General features: G+C 43.3%; 1 protein-coding gene and 1 non-coding gene across 4 annotated transcripts; both read right to left on the bottom strand.

Moving 5' to 3' along the window:
* Positions 1–2,107: 2,107 nt before the first annotated feature.
* Positions 2,108–4,717, bottom strand: Tmem107 (transmembrane protein 107). Of its 3 annotated transcripts, none has more exons than XM_010614933.2 (5): positions 4,474–4,716; positions 4,233–4,300; positions 4,034–4,134; positions 3,246–3,342; positions 2,108–3,041 (listed from the first exon to the last, which is right to left on the bottom strand). In XM_010614933.2, the coding sequence occupies exons 1-5, from the start codon at positions 4,558–4,560 to the stop codon at positions 2,972–2,974; spliced, it is 423 nt and encodes a 140-aa protein (XP_010613235.1). In that variant the 5' UTR covers positions 4,561–4,716; the 3' UTR covers positions 2,108–2,971. The 3 variants fall into 3 exon arrangements, with proteins under 3 accessions (XP_010613235.1, XP_010613234.1, XP_010613236.1); XM_010614934.3 differs by lacking the exon at positions 2,108–3,041 and adding an exon at positions 3,069–3,175; XM_010614932.3 differs by having other exon boundaries at positions 2,110–3,342; positions 4,474–4,717.
* LOC117285955 lies at positions 2,220–2,354 on the bottom strand. Its single transcript, XR_004517073.1, has one exon. It is a non-coding gene; the product is annotated as a U8 small nucleolar RNA (small nucleolar RNA).
* Positions 4,718–11,170: the final 6,453 nt, after the last annotated feature.

Below are 11,170 nucleotides of genomic sequence, written 5' to 3'. Positions count from 1 at the left end.
GACAAAAAAGAAACTGTGAAGGTACAAGTTGAAACGTTACTGGTTCCATAGTGACTGTTGAATCTGATAATAGTTTTCAAATCCTGAAAAAATTACTTAGATTGTATCATTCACAATGTAATAGTCAACAGACATAACATGTTTCCCTCCTCACTTTGGGGGATTGAGCCCAAGGCCGTCTCACTGAACTACATCCCTAGACTATTTTATATTTTTTATTTTAAGACAGGGTCTTGCTGTTTCCCAGGCTGGGGCTCAAACTTGTGATTTTCTGCCTCAGCATCCTCAAGGCAAGCCTGGGCTACATACTGGGATGCTCTCTCACAAAAAGAAAGAAAAAAAGAAAAAAAAGTTTTGGTGCTGGGGTTTGAAATCAGGGCCTCAAGCATAAAATAAAGTACTATATATGCATTGCACCATTTAGCTGCACCTCCAGTTTAAATATAACTTAATTGTAAATTTAGATCATTTAATTTTTTGAAACAGTCTAAATTGCCCAAGCTAGCAGTGAACTTCTGATCGTCCTGACTCAATTTCTCCAGTAACTGGAATTATAGGTGTATGACCAACAAGTGATTGTGCAGTACTGGGAAATGAATGCAGGGCCTTCACACTGAGCTACAATTCCTAGCTTTTTTCTTCTTCTTCTTCTTTTTTTTTTTTTCTGATTTTTTGATACAGGGTCTCACTATGTAGTTGAGACTGACCTGGAACTCACTATGTAGCCCAGGCTGGTCTCGAACTCACAGTGACCCTCCTGCCTCAGCCTCCCAGTGCTGGGATTACTTATAGGCGTGAGCTACCATGCCCCGCTATGGGTTGATTGTTAAACAGGGCCTTTAAAAATAAAGTGAGCCATGCTGGGCATGGTGGTGCACTGTAATCCCAGCACTCGGGAGGCTGAGGCAGGAGGATCGCTGTGAGTTCGAGACCAGCCTGGGCTACATAGTGAGTTCCAGGTCAGTCTCAACTACATAGTGAGACCCTGTCTCAAAAAAATCAGGAAAAAAAAAAAATCAACCCATGAAGTTCTTGGAAAAGCCGGCTTTCTCAAATCAATAGGAGCACTCCCCTTTGTGGAGTAAATGGTAGACTGCAACAGCAGAAGACTTTCCCTTATCAAGGCATTAACTGTGTGGCCAGCAAGATTACCTGCCTGCCTCTCATGGAACTCCAGGATTTTGAACTGCTCCTTTGGAAGCAACTCCTCTCACATACCTTGGGCATATTAATCCCTACTCCACGACACCTGTAAGTCATTTATAACATTTACCACAATTTGCACAGTTACATTATTCTGGGTTTCTCTGTCCGAAGACCTGTAATGGACAAAGTTCAGTAAGGGTTCTATCAAGATCTATTTCCTCTGTACCTATTTCAGTGGTCTGTATAGTAAAGGCACAGTAAGTATTCACTGAATGAATGCCAAGGATGAAGGGCTGTCGTAACAAGATGGATGGATGGATGGAAGACTACACACATGTAGTCTTATGTGTAAGACGTTGCCACAAAACATTTCAGTTGCTTTTTGCTAATTTGGATATCAAAACCGGCCTCGGCTCCACCATTCAGAGCTGGAAAAATACAGTGCTGAGAACCTTCCGAATCAGAATATTCATCTAAATGGCACAAGACTCTCTTATTTGTTTGTATAACCACTACTCCTAGTGTACGTGTATTAATTCCTTCCTGTAAAACACTGGCACGCAGGAGGGAGGGGGGGTTCTCATGAGACTGAAATGAAACGGAGATTCTGCCAGGTTTCTGAGTGTGGGCGCCAACCTCCTTCCTTATTACGATACCGTGAAAGCCTTCATGATAAACAATATTCACACAAAAACAATTCTACAGAAAAAAGCCGAATTCTTTTTTTTTTTCTTTTTTTGGTAACAACATTCACACAAAAACAATCTTACATTTAAGAAAAACCTAAAGCTAATTTTTCTTTTCTTTGCTACCAGAAGATGCAGCACCACTGGGCTAATCCCTACCTAATATAACTTAAGGGCCAAAATTTAAATTCCACAATAAGTTAAATAAACTCAAATCATTAAAGTGCAATCAGGAACGTATTTTCCTTGCAAAAATAAAAAACAAGCACAAAGCACAACCTCAAATAAGAAGAAAAAACCCTACAACGAAAAAACACAGAACTTACATAACAGTGGATAAAATATCTATTCACTGCTACACATAAAAAAAGAAGATCGTCAGGAAGAATCAGATAGGAGTAATCAGGGTGTTGCAAGTCCTGATCACGCAGAAACGCTAATCACGTATCATGCAAACTCCAATCATCATATTCTATCTGCCCTCCAAAAGGAGGGACAGGTAAGGATTATCCCACCTGACGATATGGTGGAAATATCGGTTGTTGACTCCTCAGCAGAAAAGATACCACTACAAGATAGGGTGATTATATTATGGGTTAGCCTGAACAATTCAGTTACCCAGTGTTCCTCCACTTCTAACGCACTATTTATTCGGAAATCTTTAAAATAATTTGTTTTCCATTCAGCTGCCAAAAATGGAGCAATAACTTCCTTCCCAGAATGCCTCGCTCACATCGTGCTACGCGCATTATTTATTTACATATCCCCGCCCACAGCCTTCCACCCGCCGTCTACGGAAAAAATCAAAATAGAATCCCTACAGATTATTTTAAGGTCGGCAGAGCCGCAAAACAGCCTTTCTTTTCTCCAGCAGTTTGGTCACCCTAATTGTCTTATGAAAGTGTAAGGCTTGTTCTTAGCATAAAATATATTTTATTATAAAATATAAGTAAAACGCTAATCCGAGCCAAGAGAAAATCACCCCAACATCACCACCCTCTCCCACAAAGCAGTCTCTGGCCATGGTGGGGGTGGAAAGAAATGAGCAAGGATCGAAGCCTATGCGTCCCTTCTTCCACGACGGTAAGCGGCCCCTGGTTCCTCCAGTCTTCCTCCCTACCTTCCTGCCATGAAGATGATCAGAAAGGTTTCTTTTTCAGCCCAAAGACAGCGACGAATAATGCCATTTCAGTGACAGCTGGGAGGGCACTGTGGGAGGTAATGGTTTCAGAGCTTCTTCCAATATAAATATCCAAATTTCCAGACCACTGATCCCCAACTCCAGAGTACAGGGAAGTTCGATGAGGGCAGATCTGGTATCTCAAACATGGAGGAAAAAAGGACTGGATGGGAAAATCTTCAGATTTGGGGTAAACCTTCCCTTCCCATCCCAGATAATGAATGCTACCGCACCTGCAGAAGACAAAAATGTACCAGTATGTAGTACACTCCCACTGCTCGAATATGAAGAAGGATAGGGCCACAGAAGCACTACAGTGAGCCCCGATGGCTTGAAACAAACTAGAGTGAAGGAAAGTCTTTAGATCCACAAGTAATGATGGGTCTGAAAAGACCAGTGGTATGGTGGGCACCTGGCTTGTCTTTTGCCCTCTCACCATACTGCAAAGACCAGAATCAGCCGCAGCTCTGTCATCTTGAGTTTTAAGACAACCATGTGAGTATAAGCCAGAGCTGAGCTTTGTCCAGATGGGACCCCACCCCCCATATCCAGGGGTCATCCTAGACCCTTCAGGTGAGGCAAGGTAGGCTCCTCACACAGGAATGCAGACAGAGACTTGATACACTCTGCTGGAATCATGCTCTGGTGCACTGGTTCTCCTGGTCCCCAATTCACAATTTCGAAGCCTTCTCTGATCTATCTGCCTCATCTCCTTGGTCTCTCTTGAGTTCTAATAGTGCTTTATATTTTTACACACTCTTATAGCATATTGTTTATAGATTGACTTATGGATGATGTGTGTCTGTGTCTGCTTGCTCAAGGGAGAAGCTGTTTCGAAGACATCTGGGTGTGTCCAGTGCCCAGTGCACAGCAGGATTTAAATATCTAAAGATTGTATTAAATCCCCCACACTGCCTGAGATCTCTGATTTTGTTTGCCGGCTAGACTTTGCGCCAGAAAGGACTAGTTAGGTGGCTGAAGGGAGTCATGATGCATAGAGGTAGACAGGCAGGAAGGATACAGATGAGACTCTGAGTACTGTTGAACATGGAAACTCCTGAGAGGAAACCGGCCAGCTCCACTGCAAAGAGGCCCAGGGTGACAGAAAGTGCTGTTACCAGCCTGCAGAGAAGAAAGGGATTGGATCAGGCCCTCTGAATTTGGAAGACTCTTCCATCCCACCACCTCTTCGTCGAAACCACTCTGCCCCAAGAGCTCACTGAATGTCTTGCTTCTTATACTCCTCCGGGGTGAACCTCAGAGGCAGGCAAGCCAGGATGTTGCTGTCCTATGGAACAGGGCAGAAAGAAAAAGAAGGGAAAGAGGAGCGGGTTGGGGGTGAGGACTGGGGCGACCCGGAAAGAAAAGACCCGAGGGGATAAAACCTGGGGGAGGGGTGGGGTTATCCTGGGATTTCAGAGGTGGAAAAGCCAGCGATTGGAGGGGATCGGTGCGTCTTACCCGGGACCAGAATAAGGTGATAACGACTACCAGATGCGCCAGGAGCGTCAGAAAGCGAGAGGGCACAAGGCCCGAAATCCGACCCATGACCTTCGGGTACTGGGGAAACACTTGGAGCAGGAGCTGTGGTCTGGAAGTTCAAGGAGGATTACGCTGTAAGGATGTGCAAACTGGCAAAACCCCCTTCTCACGTTCCTTCTCGCGCGCCCAGGCACCGCCCAGTTGCTTTGGTAACTGCGTACATCGGGGCGGGGCCTGCTCAGAAATCTCGCGAGAATAGTATGCTCTCAATCCATTAAATGTTTGCCGGACAACCCTGGTCCACTGGATGTGGTTAGAGTCAAAACCGAACTGGACCCGAGTTGAGGCTCCTCTGTTCCCGAAGTGTTGTCAGTGACTAAGAGTGTGCTCTGTGGCAAGTGCCTCACCGCCGAAACTGTCCAGGCCGTGGTTGGCGAGGAGAAACCCGCCCTACGTTGGGCCGGAAGCATCACGACCTCTATCTGACTACCTACACTGGGAACCACGCAGCCCAGGTGTTCTCCAAGAGGACTCTTATCACTTAATTACCCGAGACCTTTGCCACCTGCACACCAGTTTAGATCGCCTCCAGGTCCAAGACTTGGACTCTCCCTTTCCTTCTTTTGCATGCTTTTAGCTTCTCATTGCCTTGGCACGAGGAGATAAGGGTGGAAAGGCGAGTGTCCCTAGGTTATCTGACAGTCGCATGTTTTCCGGAGCCCTTGATTGTTGGGGGATTCCAGACCTGAACCTTCCTGGACAGAGACTCAGATTATCCCCAAACAAGTTGTCAGTTTGGTGAGGGATTTGCAGAGTGCAGAAAATGAAGTAGAGTGTGGTGAAATTTGACTTTGAGGAGCAGAATGGATCACCCGGACCGGAAAGTGGAGAGGGTAGGAGCAAAGGAAAGGAATGGAATAGTCTCTGTGTCCCTAGGAGGCTTACAGTTGACTGTGGTTGGTGCAGACCCAACTCTGATTTCATTATTGCTTTGAGGTCCCGGCCCCCTCGACATTCCTGTAATCTTAGCACTGGAACTCTGAGGCAGGAGGATCACCCTGAGTTTGAGGCCAGCCTGGGCTACATAGATAGACCCTGCTTTAAAAAAACAAAAAACAAAAGAAACGAGAGGAGTCCATTTCTTTGGGACCCGGGGAAACAAAAATGTATTTCCTTTCATTTTAGCCAAATTCTCTAAAACGAGGTTTTAAGGATGAATGGCCCATTTTCAAATAGCCATGAAGATGATCAGAAAGGTTTCTTTTTCAGCCCAAAGACAGCGATGAATAATGCCATTTCAGTGACAGCTGGGAGGGCATTGTGGGAGGTAATGGTTTCAGAGCCTCTTCCAATATAAATATCCAAATTTCCAGACCACTGACCCCCAACTCCAGAGTACAGGGAAGTTCGATGAGGGCAGATCTGGTATCTCAAACATGGAGGAAAAAAGGACTGGATGGGAAAATCTTCAGATTTGGGGTAAACCTTCCCTTCCCATCCCAGATAATGAATGCTACCGCACCTGCAGAAGACAAAAATGTACCAGTATGTAGTACACTCCCACTGCTCGAATATGAAGAAGGATAGGGCCACAGAAGCACTACAGTGAGCCCCGATGGCTTGAAACACACTAGAGTGAAGGAAAGTGTTTGGATCCACAAGTAATGATGGAAGGATAGGGCCAGAAGCACTACAGTGAGCCCCGATGGCTTGAAACACACTAGAGTGAAGGAAAGTGTTTGGATCCACAAGTAATGATGGGTCCTTGATCATATTACTTTAGTGGTTCCCTTGAAAATTTTTTATTTACAGCATCAATTAACTTGCAGGTTTGTTATTTGCTTTATTTGTTAAGATCTTGCTGCTTAGAATATACTTTTTTGGGGAGGGTACTGGGGATCAAACTCGGGACCTTATGCAAAGCAGGTAGCAAAACCACTGAGCTAAGTCCCCTACTCTCTAAGAAAAACTTGTACAAATTTCTCAGGTCCTTGTGCTTGGGAGAATTTGGTTAAAATGAATGCACCATCACATCTGACTTTTTCTTTTTTGAGTCAGGGTCTCACTATGTAGCCCCAGTTAGCCTTAGAGTCACAATGCTTCTACCTCGGCCTCCCAAGGGATTACTGGTGGGCACCACTGCACCCGCCTGGCTGGATTTTCTTCTTTTCTTTTCTGTTACTAGGGAGCAAACTCAGGACCTTGCACTTTCAATGCAGGTGGCAGCACCACTGGGCTAAATCCCACCACCCCTGCTTTTTTCTGGCTGGATTTTCTTGTTCTATAAACCTATAGGTGAAAAAATTCAGAACTCAAAGAAAGTCAAAGCTTTTAGGTCAAGGTTATGAAAGACAAAGACTGAGTAGCTCTTCCAAAGTAAAGACTAAAGAGGAGTGACAAAATTGACAACTTTAAGGGCCACAAAAAATTATTATAAAAGATGGTAAAATTTCAGTAAAACTTGTGACTTAGATAATAGCATTGCATCGATATTAATTGCCTGAATTTCTACTTATTTATTCTTCGTGGTGATGGGAATGAAACCTGGGGCCTTGCACATTCTAGACAAATGCTCTACCATGGAGATATAGCCCCACCTCAACTTCCTGATTTTTGATAATTGTGCTAGTATTAGGTAAGATCATCTTCTTAGAAAATATACACTAAAGCTGGGCATGGCGGTGTATGCCTATAATCCCAGCACTCAGGAGGCTGAGGCAGGAGAATCACTGTGAGTTCAAGACCAGCCTGGGCTACATAGTGAGTTCCAGGTCAGTCTCAACTACATAGTGAGACCCTCTCTCAAAAAAAAAAAAAAAAACAAAACAAAAAAAACACTAAAATACTTAGGAGCAGAGGGCATTATTTCTGCAACTTTCTGTCACATAATTCAGCAAAAATATACTGTTTTATATAGAAAGATGATGAAAACATGCATGATCAGAGTGAAAGCACAATGAAATTCTTTGAATTATTTTTACAGCATTTCTATAATTTGGATTGCTTTTAAAATGTTTTTACAATGTTTGGAAGTCTTTTATTTCTCCCTTTGGTGCTGGAGGTTGAGCTCAGGGCCTTGCACGTTTCACACCATGCTACTGAGATGCACCCCCAGCCTCCCTTCTGAGTATTATCATAGAGACATGAAGCAGCATTGCAAAGCAGAAGTCATTTCTACCACCTGTATACATTGCACTCCTATGTGTACTGTACTCTATTTTTGAAATTTATTTTCTTTTGTGGTGCTGGGGATCTAACGCAGAGCTTCACACATGCTAGGGTAATGCCCTACCACTGAGCTACACTCTCAGTCCCCATATACTGAAACTATTTAATGACATTTTCATAAAAAAAAACACCTCTTCAGAATGCAGCAAGAGCTGGACATGGTGGAGTACATCTGTCATCCCAGAACTTGGGAGGCTGAGGCGGGAGGATTGCTAAGAGTTTGAGACCTGCCTAGGCTACATAGTGAATTCAAGGCCAACCTGGACTACAAGTGAAAACTTGTCACAAAAACAAAACAAACAAAACAAAGCCAGACAGCAGCGCAGACTTTTTGTAATGGAGCCCAAAAGAGGAGAAAATGTGATCCCTAAAACTGTCTTTTATCCTCATGAAGTAAAAATTGTGATCATTTAGTCTTTACTGAGGAATTAGTTTTTGTTTGCTTGGTTTTTTGTTTTTGGCTTTTCTGAGAGAAGTTCTTGCTATGTAGTTCAGGCTGGTCTTGAACTCACTATGTAGCCCAGACTTGCCTCTGGGCTTGCATGATCCTCCTGCTTCAGCCTCCTGAGCGTTGGGATTACAGGAGTGCACCACACCTGGCTAGAAATTAGTTTTTAAAAGAGGGAAGTTTAGCAAAGTCCCTTTGTTTTCTATTCAAAAAATATTGAATGATAACCAAATATTACCCAAACCATTTTCTTAGCTACAATGTAAAGAAGGTTCTTGTCTTGACTATAGTCTTTTCAAAGTTCTAAAAATTTTTTTCAAGCTTCCCTCATCTCAGGATCAACAAGCAAAACCACAAGTACAATGGATACAACTGCTTTGCACCTTTGAATTGACCTTCATTGTCATTAAACCACAAAACAAGCAAGAGTTGGCCAGACATGGTGGTACACACCTGTGATCCTTGCACTTGGGAGCTGAGGCAGGAGGATCATTGTGAGTTCAAGGCCAGTGTGAACTACATAGCAAGACACTGTATCAAAAAAAAAAAAAGGGAGAGAGATGACACCTATGTTAGTGAGATATAAGCATCCTGTACACTCCAACACAGAAATTAATAGTCTAGCAAGTATTCCACACCCTCAAGGCATAGATAAAATATATGGAGACTTCACGTTTTTCTTCTCTCTGCTTGTACTTTATATGCATTTTTTCCTGAGAATAGAAAACCAAAGTGGAGCTCCTACTATGATAGCTTGTCAAGTCTGGTTGTTCCCAGATGAAGGAAGCTGTGTCATAGAGCAGCAGTGAGGAAAATCCAGGACCTACTTTCACAAGATTTTTCACGGTCCCTGAATAAAACAAAGTAAAAGAATCAGGCATGTGAAGAACTTTGGAAAGAGCACTCAGGGAGAGGGAAGAGTGTGTACAAAGGGGTGGGAATAAGCCAAGTGTATTGATGAGTAGAAAGGAACCAGTGTTTCTGAAGCCCACTGATAGAAGGGGAAGAGCAGTGTACAGTTGGAGAGACAAGGAGCCAGATGCCATCAGGAATCGTTTCTCAGCCCTTTGGCTAAGATCAAGTGCTGATGCCATTAGGTTTTAGCCCACAGTAGTAGTGCACACCTGTAATCCCAGCACACAGGAGGCTGAGGCAGGAGGATCACTGTGAGTTTGAGGCCAGCCTGGACTACACAGTGAGTTCAAGGCAGCCTGAACTACATAGTGAGACCCTGTCCAAAAAAAAGAGAGAGAGAGAAGGAGGAGGAGGAGGTGTCTGAATTTATAGCTACAGGGAGGGCCATGGTCAAATTAGTATTCTAGAAGATGACTCTGGTTGAAACATCTAGAATGGACTTTGTTCCAAAGGTGAATGAGGAAGACACAGAATTATCTAGAAGGGACAGTTGGGGTTTGCACCAAGGAGGACCTTCTGAAGAAAGTAGAGAAAACACAAGGTCCTGAGTTTGATCCCTGTTAGAAAAAAAAAAAAAAAAAAGACAGTAGAGCAAAGTAGGTGAAATCAAGAGATAGAAGGTCTAGGCATGGCAGTGGGGATAGGTAAGAAAAAGAGGTTAATGATGACTGTTAGATTTTGGGATCCTTGGAGCATTCTGCCTATATTAGGCTTCCTGCCTAAGGAACTACTAGATAGTAGCAAAAACTAGGTGGTCTCATTTCGTGATGTGAAATAATGGCAAGCCTGTCCTGTCATTTTCCGTAACTTTGGGTCATAGAATTTTGCCCCAGAAAGAAGCCACTTTTGAATTTTAGAGCCAGCCTGTGGCCATAGGTGGTACTGCTGGTGTCTGAATGTCCTTCCCTAGATGGCCATTCACTTCAGAATTGGGACCTTATGTCCTAATATCTGAACTAGTGAAAAGCCAAATGTACGTAAAAGACAGGAAGTGGTATATTGAACCCCTCTGGAACTTACTGTTCTGCTTCAACCATTATCAACATACGTTCAGACATGTTTCAGCTATAGGGTCTCACAATTCCCACTGGGTTGTTTTGAAGCAAATCCTAGACATCAAAAAGCCAATATGCTATTTTGTATGTATCAACAAAATTATTCTAAAGTCTATATGGATCGCTTTTATGTGTGTGATAGTAGGGATTGAACCCAAGGTTACTCTACAACTTCTCTAAACACCCAGCCCTTTTTATTTATTTATTTATATTTTGAGACAGAGTCTGCTACCTTGCCCAGGTTGGCCTCAAACTTGAAATCCTCCTGCCTCAGCCTTCCAAGTGGTTCAAAGTACAGGCCAGTCCAACCCAGCCCAGCCTGCTTTTCTTTCTTTCCTTTTTTTTTTTTTTTTTTTTTTTTTTTCTTTTCCAGACAGGGGCTCGCTTAATAATTCAGGCTGCTTAGCAAAGCTAGTCAAAGCTATTCTCACCTGTATTTCTTTTTGGGGCGGGGAATATCAGAGATCGAACTCAGTCCTTGTGCTGGTGGCACCACTGAGCTATCCTGGCCCTCCTTCCTTTGCTTTTTTTTTTTTTTTCCTTTTTATTGTATATTTTTTTTATTTATTTAGTGGGGGATTGAACTCCAGACCTTGCATTTGTGAGGCCGATGGCAGCACCATTGAACTAAATCCCCCCGTTTTTTTTTGTTTGTTTGTTTGGGGTTTTTTTGGTTGTTGTTGTTGTTTTGTTTTTTGTTTTTTTTAGACAGGGTCTCTCTGTGTAGTTGAGACTGACCTGGAACCCACTGTATAACCCAGGCTGGTCTCAAACTCACAGCGATCCTCCTGCCTCAGTCTCCCGAGTGCTGTGCCACCATGCCCAGTTGTATTGCTTTTTAAAAGAGCCAGAAACTGGATGTGGTAGTGCAAATCTGTAATCTCACCTCTTGGGAGGCTGAGGCAGAAGGATTACCACAGGTATGAGGCCAGCCTAGGTCATATAGTGAGTTCAAATCCAGCCTGAACTACATAGTGATACTCTGTCTCAAAAAAAAAAAAAAAAAAAAAAAAAAAAAAAACATTTGGTA

Source organism: Fukomys damarensis, unplaced genomic scaffold, assembly GCF_012274545.1.
Source record: "Fukomys damarensis isolate Sample0158 unplaced genomic scaffold, DMR_v1.0_HiC HiC_scaffold_13, whole genome shotgun sequence".
In the NCBI taxonomy this organism is placed as follows: domain Eukaryota; kingdom Metazoa; phylum Chordata; class Mammalia; order Rodentia; family Bathyergidae; genus Fukomys; species Fukomys damarensis.
This window is presented reverse-complemented; position numbering and strand designations above follow the sequence as displayed.

Bases quoted from the DNA above. Each gene is read 5' to 3' on its own strand.
- Tmem107 (XM_010614932.3), bottom strand. From the start codon at position 4,560: ATGGGTCGGATTTCGGGCCTTGTGCCCTCTCGCTTTCTGACGCTCCTG. The intron at 4,301-4,473 runs GTAAGACGCACC...CCTGTTCCATAG, and splicing joins TCACCTTATTCTGGTCCCGG to GACAGCAACATCCTGGCTTG. The intron at 3,343-4,033 runs GTATCCTTCCTG...GTTTGTTTCAAG, and splicing joins CAGTACTCAGAGTCTCATCT to CCATCGGGGCTCACTGTAGT.